General features: G+C 46.8%; 1 protein-coding gene across 2 annotated transcripts in view; it reads right to left on the bottom strand.

The window, feature by feature from the left end:
- Nucleotides 1-4,257, bottom strand: part of Rab11fip1 (RAB11 family interacting protein 1) — a 32,359-nt gene extending 28,102 nt beyond the window's left edge. For both annotated transcript variants that reach the window (XM_038328113.1, XM_038328114.1), the window contains exon 1: nucleotides 3,828-4,257. In XM_038328113.1, the coding sequence (XP_038184041.1) occupies nucleotides 3,828-4,204 (377 nt within the window). In that variant the 5' untranslated portion in view covers nucleotides 4,205-4,257. The remainder of the gene's footprint in view (nucleotides 1-3,827) is intronic.
- Between the last annotated feature and the right edge of the window lie 12,929 nt (nucleotides 4,258-17,186).

Here is a 17,186-nt window from a genome sequence, read left to right as displayed (position 1 = left end):
TGTGGAGGCCCAGCTGCAACCTGAGAGCGGTGTTGAGATCACCTGATGTCAGTCCCTGGCCTCTACATGCATCCTTGCACATACGCAAGCACACCCACACACATGAGCCATGCACACAAGCCTAACACACACACACACACACACACATACACACACACACACACGTATTTTAGATGGTTGGGAATAGAATTCAGTGGCATTCAGTGGCTTGGAGCAGGCCCTGAGTTCAATTCCTAGCATCAGGGGGGGGGGGGAATCAATATTTATTAAAAGAACGGATATACTTTAAAGATGAGAAGGGGGTTGGAGCAGGTAGAACTTCCTCTATTCTTACTGAATGTCAGACACAAGAAATCACAAGTAATACTATCATCACCTAGTGACACCTTTGATGTAGTCCCCTCCTGTGGTCATTTCATCCCATAGCCAAGATGAGGGAGGGGTGTTTATCACAGATCTACAGAGAGCCAGGAGCTCAGTTTTCAACACTGGTGTAGGAGGCGCCCCTGCTGCCTGGGAGACAAATGGTTCCAGGAAGGCCCAACGTTATCTTTAAGGGAAATTCTAGAAAGAAGGAGGGGTGGGTAGTAACCAGTAACAATATTGCTTAAAATTTCCACCCTGCTATAAAACGATTTAAACGTGCACAAGAAGCCCAAAGCACACCTCCAATGGCTTCCTTGTGACTTCAAGACCTCAATGGTCACCTAAGCCATTTCTTTGTACTTCAGTCTCTCTGAAAAACAACTCCTCAACTCATTTCCAACAGTCCAGACTTTTCCATGGGTGACTATTTCTGCGTCTCACTATCTTTTACAACTTTTCAAACCATCTAACTGCTACAATATCCAAACACTTTCTTTCATAGGCAGGCATCGGAGTCTAAACTGATACAGGAAATGGCCCCTCCACCATTCCCTCCTCTCTCAACATCTTGAAGATTAAGGCAATCCTAAATCTTATGGCGTTTACTTGTAAAATGGCCCTACTCTAAGAGATTATTTCCCAAATTTTGTTGTTTTTAGCCCCTTAAGAAGGTTTGTCTGTTTTGTTTTAAACCAATCTACTACAGGAGACAAGAAAGCTGGACTGAGGGTCTTACATGTTGTTTACCTGACCATACTTCGGATTCATGCCTGCTGTTGTCAAGGTACTTAACTGACTCCTATTTAACCAACATCCACTGAAATATCAGGTCTTTAACATATATCAGAGTAAAATCAATTCCTTTTATTATTCCTAACTGAAAGACATACATTCCCTGCTACTAAATGTATCCTGCCTATATATTAGGCTGCCCTATATAGTAGGCTACTTTAAAAGTGTGTATCATCACACTAAACTTAGGACAGCAAATTCAGAATCATGATAAAAAGCATATTCTCGCCGGGCGGTGGTGGCGCACGCCTTTAATCCCAGCACTCGGGAGGCAGAGGCAGGCGGATCTCTGAGTTTGAGGCCAGCCTGGTCTACAAGACCTAGTTCCAGGACAGGCTCTAGAAACTACAGGGAAACCCTGTCTCGAAAAACCAAAAAAAAAAAAAAAAAAAAAAAAAAAAAAAAGTATATTCTCTTGTCTGCAAATAAATTTGCTGTATAGGGGTTTGTTAAGAGAATGATTAGTAAATTGGTTCTTAATAATGGACCTCAAATTTCTGTGTCTGAAACAAAAAAAAAAACCTACCCTTTGTTCAGTAACTGTTTTGCTACATACATATACACACAACACACAGAGAGAGCAGACCAAGATTTTAGCCTTTTGTTTTGTTTCTGATGTTTTACATATAAGGTGGAATCAAACCATTAATAACTATTTCTTTATGTTAAAACTGACACCTCTCAGGCTATATCTTATTTTTCAACTCTCAGCTACCTGGGGCATCTTGGAGTTATTATTCCAAGGATCAGATAGGCTTAACCAGAAGCTAGGAAAGCCCCAGAAAGGGGTAGACGGAAACTTTGCAGTATCACCTTCTTGTTGAAAAGCAAAGACAGTCCGTGGCAGTTATAAAAACCCACAAAGTAAGCACAATTTCCCAGCTAGTCAATATTGTGACTAAGTGGTAACCTGCTCATGTGACAGAAACAGGAACAACCATGTAGGCTTAGGGGATTACCTTGGAGAAAATGAGGGGAAACGATACAGAGATGAAAGAGAGCTTAAGGAGGTTTCGTCCCTCACACAGCAGCGCAGGACCTTTTGAACCTTCACACTGGCTTCATTCTCCCAGGAAGCTGCAGCCCTTTCCAAACATCAATTAAGGGTAGCAGCATGCTCCATTTGTAAATAGGGAAGCTGGGGTGTTTAGAGCCTGAGCAACCCAACTGTGAGTCAGGACCAAGGAGATGTGAGCCCAGGACTCTGGAAACCCCATCTATGGCAGGGAAGTGCAATCTATCTTGCAAGGGCATGAAACTGTCATATAAGAAACAGATAGCAAACAAAGACGCAAACATTCATCTTGGAAAGGGGCAATATGAAGAAGAGTCAACAGCCAACAACTCAAGCCCCTAAAATGCCATTTAATCAAGATGGAAAATAAGGATGGCTTCCGCTTCCACTCCACAGGCACGGTAGGGCGTGTAAGTGCTTGCTTTGGGATACCCCATTCAGCCTCACATTAAGGCTTTCCTCTTTTGAGTTCAGCAATGCCTATTCATCTGTGGCCACAAAAATGAATCAGGTATTTCAACTGGACACATGCACGCTGAAGCTGAACTACCCTCGCCTGGAAACTGCAGCTGCTCTGGATCCTCCTACCCAACCCCAAGAAAAAGTTAAAACACTGTATATCTAAAGTAAGGGGCTGAACAGGTGCATCTCAAAAACAAGCGAAGTAACCAGCTAGGCGAACCTAAGCTTTCTTTGGTACACGAGAAGAACGGAATCAAATAAATACTCCACTGGCTAAGCTGCCCCTTCCGAAAACCAGTAAACAAGAACAAATAAATCCGTATGACTTTAAAGTGAAGTGGGGTTTACCCAGCTTTTCCTGCAGAATTAGGATGCCCTCCCTGTCATTACCTTCAACTGAGGAGCAACAGGTAGGTTAGTGAGTAGCCACCTACCAGGAATTTGATCCAGACAGAATTTACCTAACTCTAGAGCGCCATAATGTTCGCTTCTACTGATCTTGGAGCCATCACCTACCACTAATTAGGACCCCCACCCCCACCCCCGCAACACACACACACACACACACACACACACACACACACACCCACCCCGAGCAAAACACCAAATTGTTTTAGACTTCATGCTGAGGGACAGTTCCAGGTGGCAAAGTGAGTCAGTAATCACCAGACTGGTGGGATTTTTTTGGTTTTGTTTTGCGCCCACCCCCCCATTGTTTTCCCCACGCCTCCACTAGCCCTCCGCCCAGCAACCGTTCAGTTCTGCGGTGCTGGGGCTTTTATTCCAATTAGTTTTCTCTGATCCTTGCCCCAAGGGTTTTCAGCTCTAAACGTCAAGCTTAACAAAATACCCAGGGGCCTTCCACCTAAATTAACACCGCTTATCAGGCGCACACTACCCAACCTAATAAGAATTCTCCTACCCGCATATTGTTTCAATTCATCAAAAATTCATCAAGGGCTTACTGTGTACTTACTGTGCATTTCGAGGCGCTCAGAGGATTCAAAACCTCTCCTGACTTCCAAAAGCTCCCCATACTGGGAGAACTGGGACGTGACACCCGCACGAGAAGCTGGGTTAGGTGAGACTTGCGGGCGAAGCCATCGCGCGGTGGCTGCCACGGTCGCCCCCCCCCCCCGGAGCAGCACCGCCCCAGAGCCCTTGCGCCCCTCGATGCCCCACGCCAACTCACTGTGTCTTCCTGCGGCGCTGGTCCTGGTGCAGCTCCCGCAGGTCCACCTCGGCGCGACCCAGGAACTTATCGAGCCCGAGAAGCGCGCGGTGTAGGACGGTGAGTTGCAGGGTGGCGGCAGCGGCAGGCGCAGCCCCCGCGGACAGCAGAGGCGGCAGCTCGAAGGTGGCCTCCTCGCGCCACACGGGCGCGCCCAGGCTGCGCTCCGACACCGACGTGGCGTACTTCTCCTTGCCCACCTGGATCACCGCGTACGCGTCGCTCGTGCCCCCGGGACCCTTGGCCCGCAGGCCCCGCGCCTGTAGCACCGTCACCTGAACGTGTGTAGGGGACCACATGGTCCCCAGACCCCGGCCCGCTGAGGCCCCCAGGGACATGGTGGCCGACCGCCGCTCCCAGCTGGGAGGCCACAAGGTAGCCGCGGCCGTCGATCTGGACCGCCCACCCGGCTCCCTGGCCGCTTTAAGGCTTCCGGCCACGCCCCCGCCACGCCCCCGCGCCCGCGCGCCACCTGCCGGGGGGGGGGGGGGCGGGAGGGAGAGCGGGGCGGGACCTGGAGAAGGCGGGGACCTAAAGGTCACGTGGGCTCGCGCTTGCTGAAGCTTTTGGATCAGAGAGGTAGCGATGCTAGATGGGGTCCTCAGCTGCCCAAGTCCTTAGGACGCAACGGGAGCTAGGCGGAAACTCTGGCTTGGAAATCATGATTAATTACTAAGCGTGCACTGGCAAACCGCAGGTGTGTGACCTTGTGTAGATCACTTAAAACTTTGCCTCAGTTTCCTCATGTGAAACAAGACAACAGTCATCGCTTGGACTGCTGTAAAGAAAGTGATACATTTAAGTTTTTTTGCACAGTTGCGTGCGCCTGGGGAGGGTTCCGAAAGTGTCCAGGATAAACGGGACGACCGCAAGCACTGCTCCTCTTGCCCTGGTCCCCTGGCTACTGCTCTGGCGGAAGACAGGCGCCAGGGACGGTAGAAGGATGTTATTTGGGCCTGCGAAGGGGAACGGGAATGGAGGGTAAGTGATAGGCCGGCCTGTGCTACCTGCCCTCACCAAATAAGGTGAGGCTCGGTTAGGAAGAGCAAGAAGGGGGAACTGGAAATGGGTTTGCCAAACTAATCCCCTCGGTTCCCCATTTCTTCCTACTTAGCCTCTTGTGTCTGTCCCTGGGCTCCATCTCTGCCCTCCCACCCGTCTTTCTTGTTCCCGGTGTCTAGTAGATTGGTGACTTCCCTGTGTGTTTCAGGGCATCATCCTTCCAAGGCTGAAGTCTCCTGTGGCATGGCAAGTCTTCAGACTGGAAATGGAGCTCTGAAGGCTTTTAGGTCTTTTAGGATTAAGGAAAGGTTCAAGGAAAAAATGTGACACTTCCAATGTGACAATCTAGCTGGGACTAGAACCCTGGTGTCCTGCCTCCCTTGCTAGAATTTACTGTGCCTCTTGCTCTATCACATTCTCAGGATACCAGGTCCACCAAGGTCCCCAGGCTTCCCTCCCCCTCCTCTGGGTTCCTGCCCATGCCCATCGACCTGTCAAAAGCATTCCTAACATCTGGAACCCCTGTAGCGTTGCATCACCACCAGCTGCATTAATTTCTCACTTAGAGACCTGAAGGCATTCCTCTTTGGGTCCCACCCCTATGTTTTCCTTGACTTCTGGATAAACAAGCCTTCAGCCCAGTTTCTCTCCCTCCAGGCCTGAGCGGCTTCCATTGTCTTTTTGACTGTCCTAGCTACCCAAGCAAACACTCCCCACTGCTTCACAAAGATTCTCCAAGGTTTGTAGCTACCTAGAAGGCAGGTGACTTGTTCAACTCCCTTCTTTCTCAGGCAGGGGGAGGGTGATGGTGGCAGTCGCTGCTGCGGCAAAAAAAATAAGACCTTAAGACCGCCAAGGTAGCAGGGTCACGCAGATAGATTATCAACACTAGACTTGGGAATTTATACCTAGAGGCAAGCCAGCCTCTGGAGGACTGCGAGCGTTAGCGTCCTTAAAGTATGTGACCAGACAGCTGTGACAGTGAAGAACTTGCAGGTGACGGCCATTTGCCGTCATTCATTTCTCCCTGGAGACTCTTTCCCTTTGCCATCTGCCTGCCCCTTGCTCATCCTCGCTGTTTACACTCAGTTGGCTGTCCTGCTTCTTCAGTGCCCCCCAGCTAGACAATGTCTAGGTCTGGCACCCACATTGGATCTGGGAGGAAGTTTTCAACTCTGATTTCCTCCAAAATTATTGGGGCTAGAGAGATTGCTCAGCAGTTAAGAGTACTTCTTCTTCTTCTTCCGGAGGACCCAGGTGTGATTCCCAGCACCCACAGGGCAGCTCATAACTGTCTGAGGTTCCAGAGGATCTGACAGCCTCTTCTGGCCTCTACAGGGACCAGACATGTATGTGGTACACAGACATACTTGTAGGCAAAACACCTATACACATAAAATAATTTTAAACATTTATTTTTACTATATATTGGTTTATTTACTTACTTATAAGGAAAACAAGGTATCTGCATGGATAGCAGCAGGCTGACCTCAAATTTCTCTTTGTCCTGTCTCACCCTCTGAGGGTGGAGATTACAGACATGGGCCATGTTGCTCAGCTCCCAGGCCCTTTTTTATTTTTATTATGTATGTATGTATGTATGTATGTATGTATGTATGTATGTATGTATGTATTTGCTGCTTCCACAAGGGAGAGAGCAGGGATTAAAACAAAGCTGGGCAGTTTCTCAGGGTGAGCAGGGAGCAGGGGACAGCATCTCTTCACTCATGACAGGCCTAAGGAAAGTGAGGTGGAGCTAGGACTGTGAAATCTTGAGCATTCGTGACCTTGTGTGTTTGGGTTTCTGTCACACAGAGGCCTACTAAACAGGGTTGGCAGGATCGGGGAGGGCAGTGCCACCTCACCACCCCGCACAGTAAGGCCCATTTTCTCTGACAGTGGACTCCCGGCAGGGGTCAAGTGAGCTGCCTGGGGCTAGGCTCAGTCAGGGCAGGGAGGCTATGTATGGACATTCGTCAATAAAGAGGGGATAGGATGCTTCCTAGTCAGTTGCAGACCTACAGGGTCGTTATTTTCCTCTTATTCTTGGGACCTCAGCACACTGTCCCCAAGACTCAGTGACTGAGTGAGAATGTATCTGCTCCCATTTTGACAACACTGTAACCTGACTAGGGATACACAGGCACGCTGGCAAAGGCTACGACAAGGCCGACAGACTAGGGGCTCAGGCTGCCCACCGCCTGCAGCGCCACTCCTAGGCAGCTGGTTATCCTAAAGGCAGGCCAGCTACCTTCCCGGGCTATTCGGAGTGTTGGTAAATACCTCCAGCGGGGCGGCCAGGGTGGAGAGGGAGAGAGAGAACAGCTCTTCCGCCCACTCTGCCCCGCCCACGCATGGGTCCAACTGAAAGAGGAAGAGTTTCAGTCAACCCTGAGCACACAGACAAGGTGCCCGGCAGGTTAGACTGGACAGGCAGGGCAGCAGCTGTCCTCCTGCAATAGAAGCAAAGCACAGCCAGCAGCAGGAAGGCTCCGGGGCCTCTCTACGGGCAGGGACCAGGATGGGCTCCGATCAGGAATGCAGATTTGTAGTGGCCAGCCAGCCGGCAGCTTCCTCCTCCAAGCTGAGAGAGGAGAGGAACTATTCAAGTAAAGGGACACTGTCACTGCCCTCCCAGTTACCAATCACTGTCACAAGAAGGTTTAAGTAAAAAAAAAAAAAAAAAAAAAAAAAGTCTATGGAGTTTAGGTGGCTGATGTGGCAGACCAGGGGAGGGACTGGGAGAGTCTGGTAATGATGGCTGCCCGTTCTCATTCTTCACCGAAGATTCCAGGGTGTGGTGGTGACAGACTTCCACCCAGAGTGATTCATTCACTCAGCTCTGGTAAATTGCTGGCCAGCCTCTTGCGTCCAGCTGCCTTGGCACCTGCCCACTAGGCTGGCTGTGACTGCCTGCCTTCTGTTGTGAAGGTTTCAGGAATGTGTGGGTTGGTTTTTTGGTTTTGGTTTTTTATTTGTTTGGTTGGTTTGGTTTGGTTTTGGTTTTGGTTTTTGAGGCAGGATTTCACTGTGTACCCCTGGCTGTGTGGCTGTCATGGTTCTCACTCTGTAGACCAGGTTGACCTCGAACCCACAGAGATCTGCCTGCCTCTGCCTCCTGAATTCTGGGATTGAAGGTATTAGACACAACCACTCAGAGCTGGTTGTTTTTTTTTTTTGTTGTTGTTGTTTTTTGTTTTTTTGTCGACTTGACAAAAACCTAGATATATCTGGGACGAGGGACTCTCTATTGAGAAAATGCCTCCATCAGATTGGCCTGTAGGCATGTCTGTGAAGCATTTTCTTGATTAATTAATGATTGACGTGAGAGGTCTAGCCCATAGAGATGGTGCCAGTCCTGGGCAGGCAGGCCTGGTTGTTTGAAAAAGCAGGCTGATTAAGCCAATGGGAGCAAGCCAGTAAGCAGCATTCCTCCATGTCCTCTGCTTCAGTGCCTGCCTTGAAGTCCTGGCCTGACTTCCCTTGGTGATTGTCTATAAGCTGTAAAATGAAAATAAATCCCCCACTTGTTTTAGACGTGGTGTTTATCACAGCAATCGAAAGCTAACTATGATGAGGAAGGAACAAGAGTCTCTCGGGCTGACTCACTGAGGGATGAGGAAGTGTGGGTTTCCCACATCAGGGTCTCTTTTAGAGCCCTTGTCTGCTATTCATGAAGTACTGCACAGTACTACCAAGAAGAAAAAACAACCCTCCCAAAATATTTTTGAAATAAAAAACTGGCAGAAGCAGATAGAGATAATGTCTATACGTCTTTTTTTGTAAGCTTGATGCTATTGTTTTTATTTAACAAGGCTGTGCCATAGATAACATGAAGGTGTTGTCAAGACCTCTCAAAGAAAGCTTTAGACCCCTCTATAATGCCAAGGCCATAAGACAAATGTACCCCCACTTCCACCCGTTACACACAAAGACTTCCCTGTATCTCCTATTTCCTAGTCTGTCTCTTGGCACTTTGATGGAACACTGTTTTATTCTATTGTACACCGGAAATAGGCATCTCACTGATGCAGCCCCATTTCTGGCTAGCTAGGTCTTTCTTCTAGTTTCTTCTGAGTAGAAAGCAGCTAAGTAGAAGAGATATAAATGATTCCCAAACCCGCATTCAGCCATTAAATCTCTGCAACTGCCACAGTATTACCCTGTACAAACACTTTTTAAAATCGGTGTTTATTTATTCTTATTATAAAAGTAAGGCGGGGTATATATCAGGAATAGAATACTGGACTGCAGAGAAGTACATATTCTTTATTTCTAGCTGCAAGCCCCACTTGAATCTTCTAGAGCCATTTGTGGCATAACAGGGAAGGCAGAAGTTTTGCAGACTAAACCCCTTGAGTAGTCCCATCAAAAGCCACCCCTTAGGGGCTTGCTCCCTCTCCAGCCTTTCCTACATCGGCCACTAGCATTTATTCTTGCATCTGCTGGGAGCCCTGGGCATAGTCTTTTGCATGGCAGAGCTGGCCAAGGGTCAGGTGTGGATTGACTTACCTCCTGTTGACTCCTCTTCTCTTTGGATGCCACTATACATGTAGGCGTATGTTAACCTTTAACCCGAGGATAACCCTCATCTGAATAGTCCTTCATATGAGTCCACTTTGGGGAAGTATACCTCTCCTGATATGTACGCTATTCCTGGAATGACTTTCTCTCATACACCCCCCACTTCACGTGGCAGCAAGCTCTCATCAGTTAGAATCAGTGACACTAAAGTCTTCTAGAACAATCAAGATAGCTGGAGAAGAATTTCTCCTTACATGAGAGAGAAGGGTATAGATCAGGGAAGGGGTTGAGGCTTGCCTTCTTTATGAGCAGACTCTTCCTTCCCCAACACACAGGGCGGAGGGTGGAGCGTGGGAGTGAAGCAGACGGAGACCTCACAGACAGAAAAGGAGAAACCAGGAGAAAGAGGCTGAGATTCGAGCAATCGATTGCTGAGGTTTGGATCGGGAAGGTCTCCTGTTGTGTATTGTATCTTCAAACTGAAGCATTCTCTCCTGGAGGGAGGTTTATGAGAGTCTGCAAGGTTCAGCAATTTGTGAGGCTCAAGAAGGTCAGAAAGCTACAAGATCCATAAGGACCATTGCCAAGTTATTAAGGCAGTAACGGGGCTGGGAGAGAGGAGAGTCCTGGGGAACTCCTGGGATGAAGCTGTCCTGAGTGCAGTGGCCTTTTTGTGACCCAATTGTCTTTGAGTCATTCATTCTCTTCTAAGTGACCCCTGGCCCTGCTCCCATAGGTAACACCAATCAGCTCATTGATTCACCAAAGCTAGGTTTGGCAGAGTCTTTTTTTTTTTTTTTGGTGCTCTATCTAAGGCTTAGTCATATAATATCCCTTCCCAAGCCTATGTATTAACATCTTAGTCTCCAGCAACCCAGCAGCTAGTGTGAGGTGGCATTACCTCTAAGAGGTGGGGGGTAATGGGAGATCATAGGAGGACACATCCTAGAGGGACTACCAGGTCCCCAGCCTCTTCCACCTTCTCTCTTTTGCATCTATCTCGTCTTGAGATGAGGGTTTTCTTTGCCTCACATTCCCATCATGTTAAGCTACTTTCCTAGTGGTCCAAAGGCAGTGGACTGACCAATAAGGAAACCTCTGAAACTATCAGCCAAAATGAGCCCGTCCTCTTTTTAAGTTAATTGTCTCAGATCCTTTGTTACGGTAACGGAAAACTGACATATGTATCTGGAAACTGGAAGTTGAAAGAGACACTGAGTAAAATTTTGCCCAGAGGTCCTAGAATGGGCTCTGCACTACTGATAGCCTGTCTGGCTGTAGAGCGCTAATCTCCTGAACACCAGGGAGAGAATACATCACTTTGTTTTTAAAGTTACTAAGCTCGTAGTATGTTTTTTTTTTTAATAGCAGCCAAAGGAAACGAATACAGGATTTTTAGAAATAAAATGATTATACATCTTCCCATGGCTGGGTGCATACACACAGACATTTACCCACACCCAGGAATGGAATTGCTAGGTCATGGGGTAAGTATATGTTTGTCACTAAGAGCTATTGCCAAACAGTTTTCCAAAGAGGCCACGCCAATTCATACTTCCACCAATGTTTGGAAGACTCAGTTTTCCCACAATTGTGTCCACCTTTACTATCGATATATTTTAAAGAAGTATTATCTTTCTGTGGGCTGAGCAGTGGTTTAAATTTATAATTCCCAAATATCTAATGATCTCCTTTCTTTTCTTTCTCTTTCTGCCACATGGGCAAGGTCTTTGTGATATATTTATGCATATCTTTTAGTATACCCTTTCTTCTTCTGGTTTTTCGCTAATATTTTTCTATCTATGGTGACAGGAGGCCGAGGTAGGAAGAGCATGAATTTGAGACAACCTGTGCTACACAGTAATTCAAGGCCAACCTGGGCAATGGAAGGAGATCCAACTTAAAAGAAAAGCTAAGACAAGGCAATACTATACACATTATCTTCTCATGCTCAGAAGCTCCCGTTTACACTCTGGCATTGTTTGCAGAAAAGAAGCTCCTAAGTGTAACTGAATGCAACTTGAGTTATCATTCTTTTCTTTCATAATTAGTGCTTTGTGCCATGTCTAAATTCTTTGTAGTCTCGAAGTTATGAATATCTTCTTTTTCCAATGAAGTATTTATAGATTTCCTTTTCCCATTTAGATTAGCAAGCCACCTGGATTGTTTTTTCTCAAATTCTTTTTTTCTTCAATTTGTAAAATTAATTTATAGGGGTGTATGTGTTACCATGTGTGTGTGCAGAGGCATACATGTAGAGGTCAGAGCACAGCACGTGGGAGTCAGTGTTCTCCTTTACCATGCAGGCCCTGGATACCAAACTCAGGTTGCCAGGCAACAAGCATCTGTGCTTGCTGAGGCATCTCACTGGTCCCTGGCCTTAAAGTGCCTATCAGCTGAGGATGACCTTGAATTTCAGAACTTCCTGTCTCTGCTTCCCAAGTGCTGGGGTCATGGGTATGTGCCACCAAATCTGATTTATGTGATTCCAGGGACTGATCAGGGCTTTTTGCATACTATGCAACACTCAACCACCTGAGCTACAGTTCAGCCCTAGAATTACGTGTGTGTGTGTGTGTGTGTGTGTGTGTGTGTATTGTTAAAAATTAATTTGGGAGGCAAAGGCAGGCAGATCTCTGTGAGTTAGAGGCCAACCTGGTCTACAGAGTGAATTCCAGGACAGCCAGGGCTACACAGTGAAACCCTATCTTGAAACCCCTTTCCCCAGAAATAGTTAATTCTTAAGAATGAAGTCACCAAAAAAAAGGAATAGTAAAAGCCGGGCGGTGCGGTGGTGGCACACGCCTTTAATCCCAGCACTCGGGAGGCAGAGGCAGGCGGATCTCTGAGTTCGAGGCCAGTCTGGTCTAAAAGACCTACAAGACCTAGTTCCAGGACAGGCTCTAGAAACTACAGGGAAACCCTGTCTCGAAAAACCAAAAAAAAAAAAAAAAAATGAAGTCACAGTCCAGACTGGTCTACAGAGTGAGTTCCAGGACAGCGGGAGCTGTTACACAGAGAAACCCTATCTCAAAAAAAAAAAAAAAAAAAAAAGGAAAAATATAAAAAAATAAATAAAACCAGGCTGAGCAAGCCATGGGAAACAAACCAGTAAGCAGTGTTCCTCCATGGTCTCTGATTCAGTTCCTGCCTCCAGATTTCTGCCCCGATGTACCTTCATAATGGTCTGTAAGCTAGAAGGTGAAATAAATCCTTTCTTCCAGGTTGGATTTGATCATGGTGTTTATCACACTCTTAATCTGCTGACCCTTCTCATAAGCCCTACCTATTTACTTTTTATTAGCCATTTATAAGAACCCTGTGGTCTTTAGGGAGCCACCCCTTGTCTCTCACCTTTTATTAGTTGTGTTTGGAGAGAGGTTCCCTGTGTGTAGCCTGGGGTGTCCTGGAACTTGTAGTGTACACAAGGCTGAACTCACAGAGATCCTCTTGTGTCAACTTCCCAGTGCTGGGGTTAAAGACATGCCACAACATGACCCAGCCTTCTTCTCTGACCCACCCCTGCTTTTTTTTTGTTTTGGTTTTTCAAGACAGGGTTTCTCTGTGCAGCCTTGGCTATCCTGGAACTCACTCTGTAGACCAGGCTGACATGGAGCTCAGAGATCCTCCTGCCTCTGCCTCTACAGTACTGGGTTCAAAGGCCCAGGCCTCTCCCGTCTTTTAATAGCTGTTCTCTCAAGGAACAGATTCCCATCAGAAAATGAACAAAATCTATGGGTGTAGTGTTTTCCCGACTGTTTTCACATGTGTGATGGCTATTCTTGGTTGTCAACTTGACTATGCCTGGAATTAACTGATGCCCCCAAATGGAGGGCACAGCTGTGAGGGATTTTTTTTTTCATTCCCTCACATCCAGACTGTAGTGTCCCCTCAATGGTGTCCTCCATATCCAGCCCTCCTCTAGTTCCCTGCAGAGGATGCCCTAGGGATTTCCTTGTTACACCCTGGGGTCCGGTCTATCACGGTAGTGTCCGGTTCAAGGGTGCGACGCCGAGGAGACACTCCACCTGCAGGGCAGATCAAGGTGGCATCTCTCCGGTGTTCATAAAAATGTGAATAGCACTTCATTGTTCTTGATCTCTGCTGAAATACTGTCCATTGCATGTCCTGGAGTTTGTGGGAGCCCATGTGTGACTCAGTTTCCATCTGGAGTTCATTCTGATTTATACGTCATTTGAGTTCAAGCTTGGCTGCTCTTCTTTTTCCAATAACCTTGAGGGCTGTGAGAGACTTCTGATTTAGCTGAAGGGAAAGAGCATTTTGCCCGTGAGAAAAGAACACTCTATCTAGTAGAAAGAATACTGCTGATACCAAACCTCAGGAACATCAAGATAGGAAGCAAGGCTGCTTCCGAGCAGCAAGCGCATGTTGGAGAGGAGGCTACTCACTCAAGGACAGGAATGGTCTTGTGGTTAGATACTGACTGTGTTGTGCTTTGTTCTGATCTTGTATAAAAGCAAGTTCTAACGTAAACTCAGGCTGTTTGGCTGTTTTTGACGTGACCAAGGAGACCTCCTGATTCTGTCCTGTCTTCTGTCTCAGCTTCTTTCATCTGACGTTCCTTTGGCCTTAAAGATCTCCACTCCAGGAACCCTAGCTGACTCTGTGGGAGCAGGCTCCTACAGGAGCTCTGGTCCTTTGGCTGGGTATCTTGAGGAAGTGATGTCACTGGGTGATGTCACTATGTGCCGTCTTGGTTACGTGTCCTCCTGACTATTTTTACAATAGTGATGGCTTTTTTTTTTTGGCTGTTAACTTGGCTACATCTGTAATTAATTAGAACCCAGAAATGGAAGGCACACCTGTGTGGCACTTTTAAAAATATCATTCTCTCCTATACTACTGCAGCTTTTCCTCCCATTCCCTTTCCCTCACCTCCTTTCTCCCCCCAGTTCACTCCTCCTACCTGCCCTTAAGGAAAGAGCTGGCCTTCCAGGGATGTCAAAGAATCATGACATATAAAGTTGCAGTGAAACTAGGCACTTCATTAGGTGTCAGTATTAGAAGGGGCTGAGCCATCGTTGTATAACAACTTCCTCCAAGAAGGATTCCATCCTGAAGGGAAGCTCATTAGGCATGAAGGTAAAGAATGCGAAATAACTTCAGGAAGTCCCTGAAACTCACCAGATTCACAAGGCCTCACCCTATCAGATTAAGCAATAAAAGCAGCAAAGAACACTCTCAGATAAACCAAGCTGCAATGAAGACTCTTGAGGCCAAGTGAGCTGCCTGATAGAGGTCTGGAGCTGTGTTACCTGGAAAGGGCACTCTCCAGCCTGCTGAGTTGCCTGCAGGCTGTGCAGAGTGTTCAGTAGCCACCCATTGGAGGGTGCATTGGTAATGCAGCGGTCTTGGAGTCATTTGTGTTCTTGTAATTAACCCCTCACCCATGTTCATGTAAATAACTCCAACAAAATCTTTTGGTTCATCAAATTGGTTTTTAAAAATTTTTTATGTATGTGAGTGTTTTACGTGTGTGTGTGTGTGTGTGTGTGGTGTGTACCTGGGCCTGAGGAGGTCAGAAAAGGGCAGTGGATCTCTTGGAACTGGAGCTAAAGATGGTCGTGAGCTTCCTTGTGGGTGCTGGGAATAAAAACCGGGTTTTCTGCAAGCACAAGCTCTTCTCTTCTGAGCCTTCTCTGTTGAGATAAGTCTGTTTTTCATTAAAATCATCTATGTACTTATACACCACGAGAAAGTAGAGAGTGTTTAAATTTCATTTTCTCACAAGACTACTGCACTCAGTGAATGGGATTAAAGTCCTTCTGGTTTAGATTAATTTATTTATCCCGTCTATGTGTTAGAAGTACAGACTTGTTTTGTGTGTTCCTTGAGGTACCCATCACATTTTGCTAATTTATATATTACATAACTTATCATTCCTCTATTACTTAATTTTTCTAATCTGATTGTTAGTTTTGGGGTTTTAAAATTCTTATTTGTATATGTCTGTGTGTGAGCTGTAGTTGGAATGTGAGCATGGGGGCCGGAGAGTAAGTCCATGGCATTTCTTTTCTATTGCCTTTTGCCTATTTACATCCCCCACTGAGACAGGGTCTCTCTATGTAGCCCTGGCTGTCCTGGAACTCACTTTGTAGACCAAGGTGGCCTTGAACTCAGAGATCCACTTGCTTCTGCCTCCTGAGTGCTGGGATTAAAGGCTTGAACCACCACCGCCAGGCGCCTATTCCTTCGAGATGAGGTCTTTTGATAAACCGGAGGCTCACATTTTCTTGGCCGACTGCCAGAAAGCCCTAGCGATTCTCCTGCCTCTGTCCTTCTGAGTGCTGGGGTCACAGGTACATGCAGGACACGTGGTTTGTTATGCAGGGCCTGGCATCTAAACTCTGCCCTCATGATATTGCAGCAAGTGCTCTTACTGCTGAGCTAGCCTTCCACTCCCATTTCTGTGTGTTTCAGGGCCGCCTGTAGCTCAGGCTGGTCTGGTTGCAGAGAATGCCCTTGAACTCCTGATGCTCCTGACTTCACCTCCTTCACTGGCGCTGGGGTTACCAGTGTGTGAGGCCACACTCAGCTCTTCCCCAGCTACTTAGACATTTTTATTTACATTTATTTTATTTCATGTGTGGACATTTTGCTGACGTGTGTTTGTACACCATGCGAGTGTCTGGTGCCTGTTGAGTGCATCTGTAGCTGGAGTTATAGATGGGTTGCGGGTCATCATCTGGATGCTGGGAATTGAACCTTGGTCGTCTTCAGGACCGAGAAGCACTCTTGACTCCAGCCCTGCATCATCTATTTCTGTAAAGAAGGTTCTCGTTATGATTAATTTGAAAGGCTGATATGAATATGTGTCGAGAAAAGGAGTGTGTGAATACCTCTTGGTGTCGATCTTGGTTTAAGTGCTTAGTAGCTCCGGGGTCTTCACTAAATCACTTATTCCCATCCTTTACTCCCCCGGGTAATCACTGCTCAGCTCTCTGCAGGAGTGGCAGTAAAATGACGTCCACGGCACCGAGTAATCTCTATGATCTCTTCCATCTCTAAAATCCTTTGAAATTTAATTCGTTGGTAAGGATGACTTTCTAATACTCAGATGCCTTTGGTTGAAATACTTCACAGAAATCGGGGAAATACTTCCACAGGTTTGGTAGACTGTGATTACCCTTCTACTGGGGGAGGGGAGCAGTTAAAATGGACAGCCAATGCTGGACGGGTGGTGGTGCAAGCCTTTAATCTCAGCACTCGGGAGGCAGAGGTAGGCAGATCTCTGTGAGTTCAAGGCCAGTCTGGTCTACGGAGCAAGTTCCAGGACAGCTATGGCTATTACACAGAGAAACGTCTCAAAAAAAAAAAAAAAAAAAAAAAAAAAGTCAGCCAAGATGGGTGATGAAGTTAGGAAACATTTAGTTTGAAAATGGCATGTTAGAAAGAATATCTGTCAAGGAAGGGGAACCTGCGCTCCCGTGAGTGAGGGCTGCTCAGTTCTGGGAAAATGCAGATTGAAAGCCCTGTCTACCATGCATGGGCTTTTATCAAGATCCACACTCGATACACTGAGCTGATTTGGACGAGAGCCATTCTCAGTGTCAATCATCTGGAAGAGAAGCAGATGTGCACAGAGACAATAGAACCAAGGGTCTTGGGAATCTTGGTGAACAAGCACTGCGCTATCTTTGGGCTAGCCTTGGAAGAGGTGTGTATGAGGGTCCCAAGACAGTCTCACTAATCTGAGGAAGGTAATTTCTTAGAACACACGCAATGAGAAATAAAAATGAAAAACAAGCCAAACTAAACCACACCATACTTGGA

This window comes from Arvicola amphibius, chromosome 4, assembly GCF_903992535.2.
Source record: "Arvicola amphibius chromosome 4, mArvAmp1.2, whole genome shotgun sequence".
In the NCBI taxonomy this organism is placed as follows: Eukaryota; Metazoa; Chordata; class Mammalia; order Rodentia; family Cricetidae; genus Arvicola; species Arvicola amphibius.
This window is presented reverse-complemented; position numbering and strand designations above follow the sequence as displayed.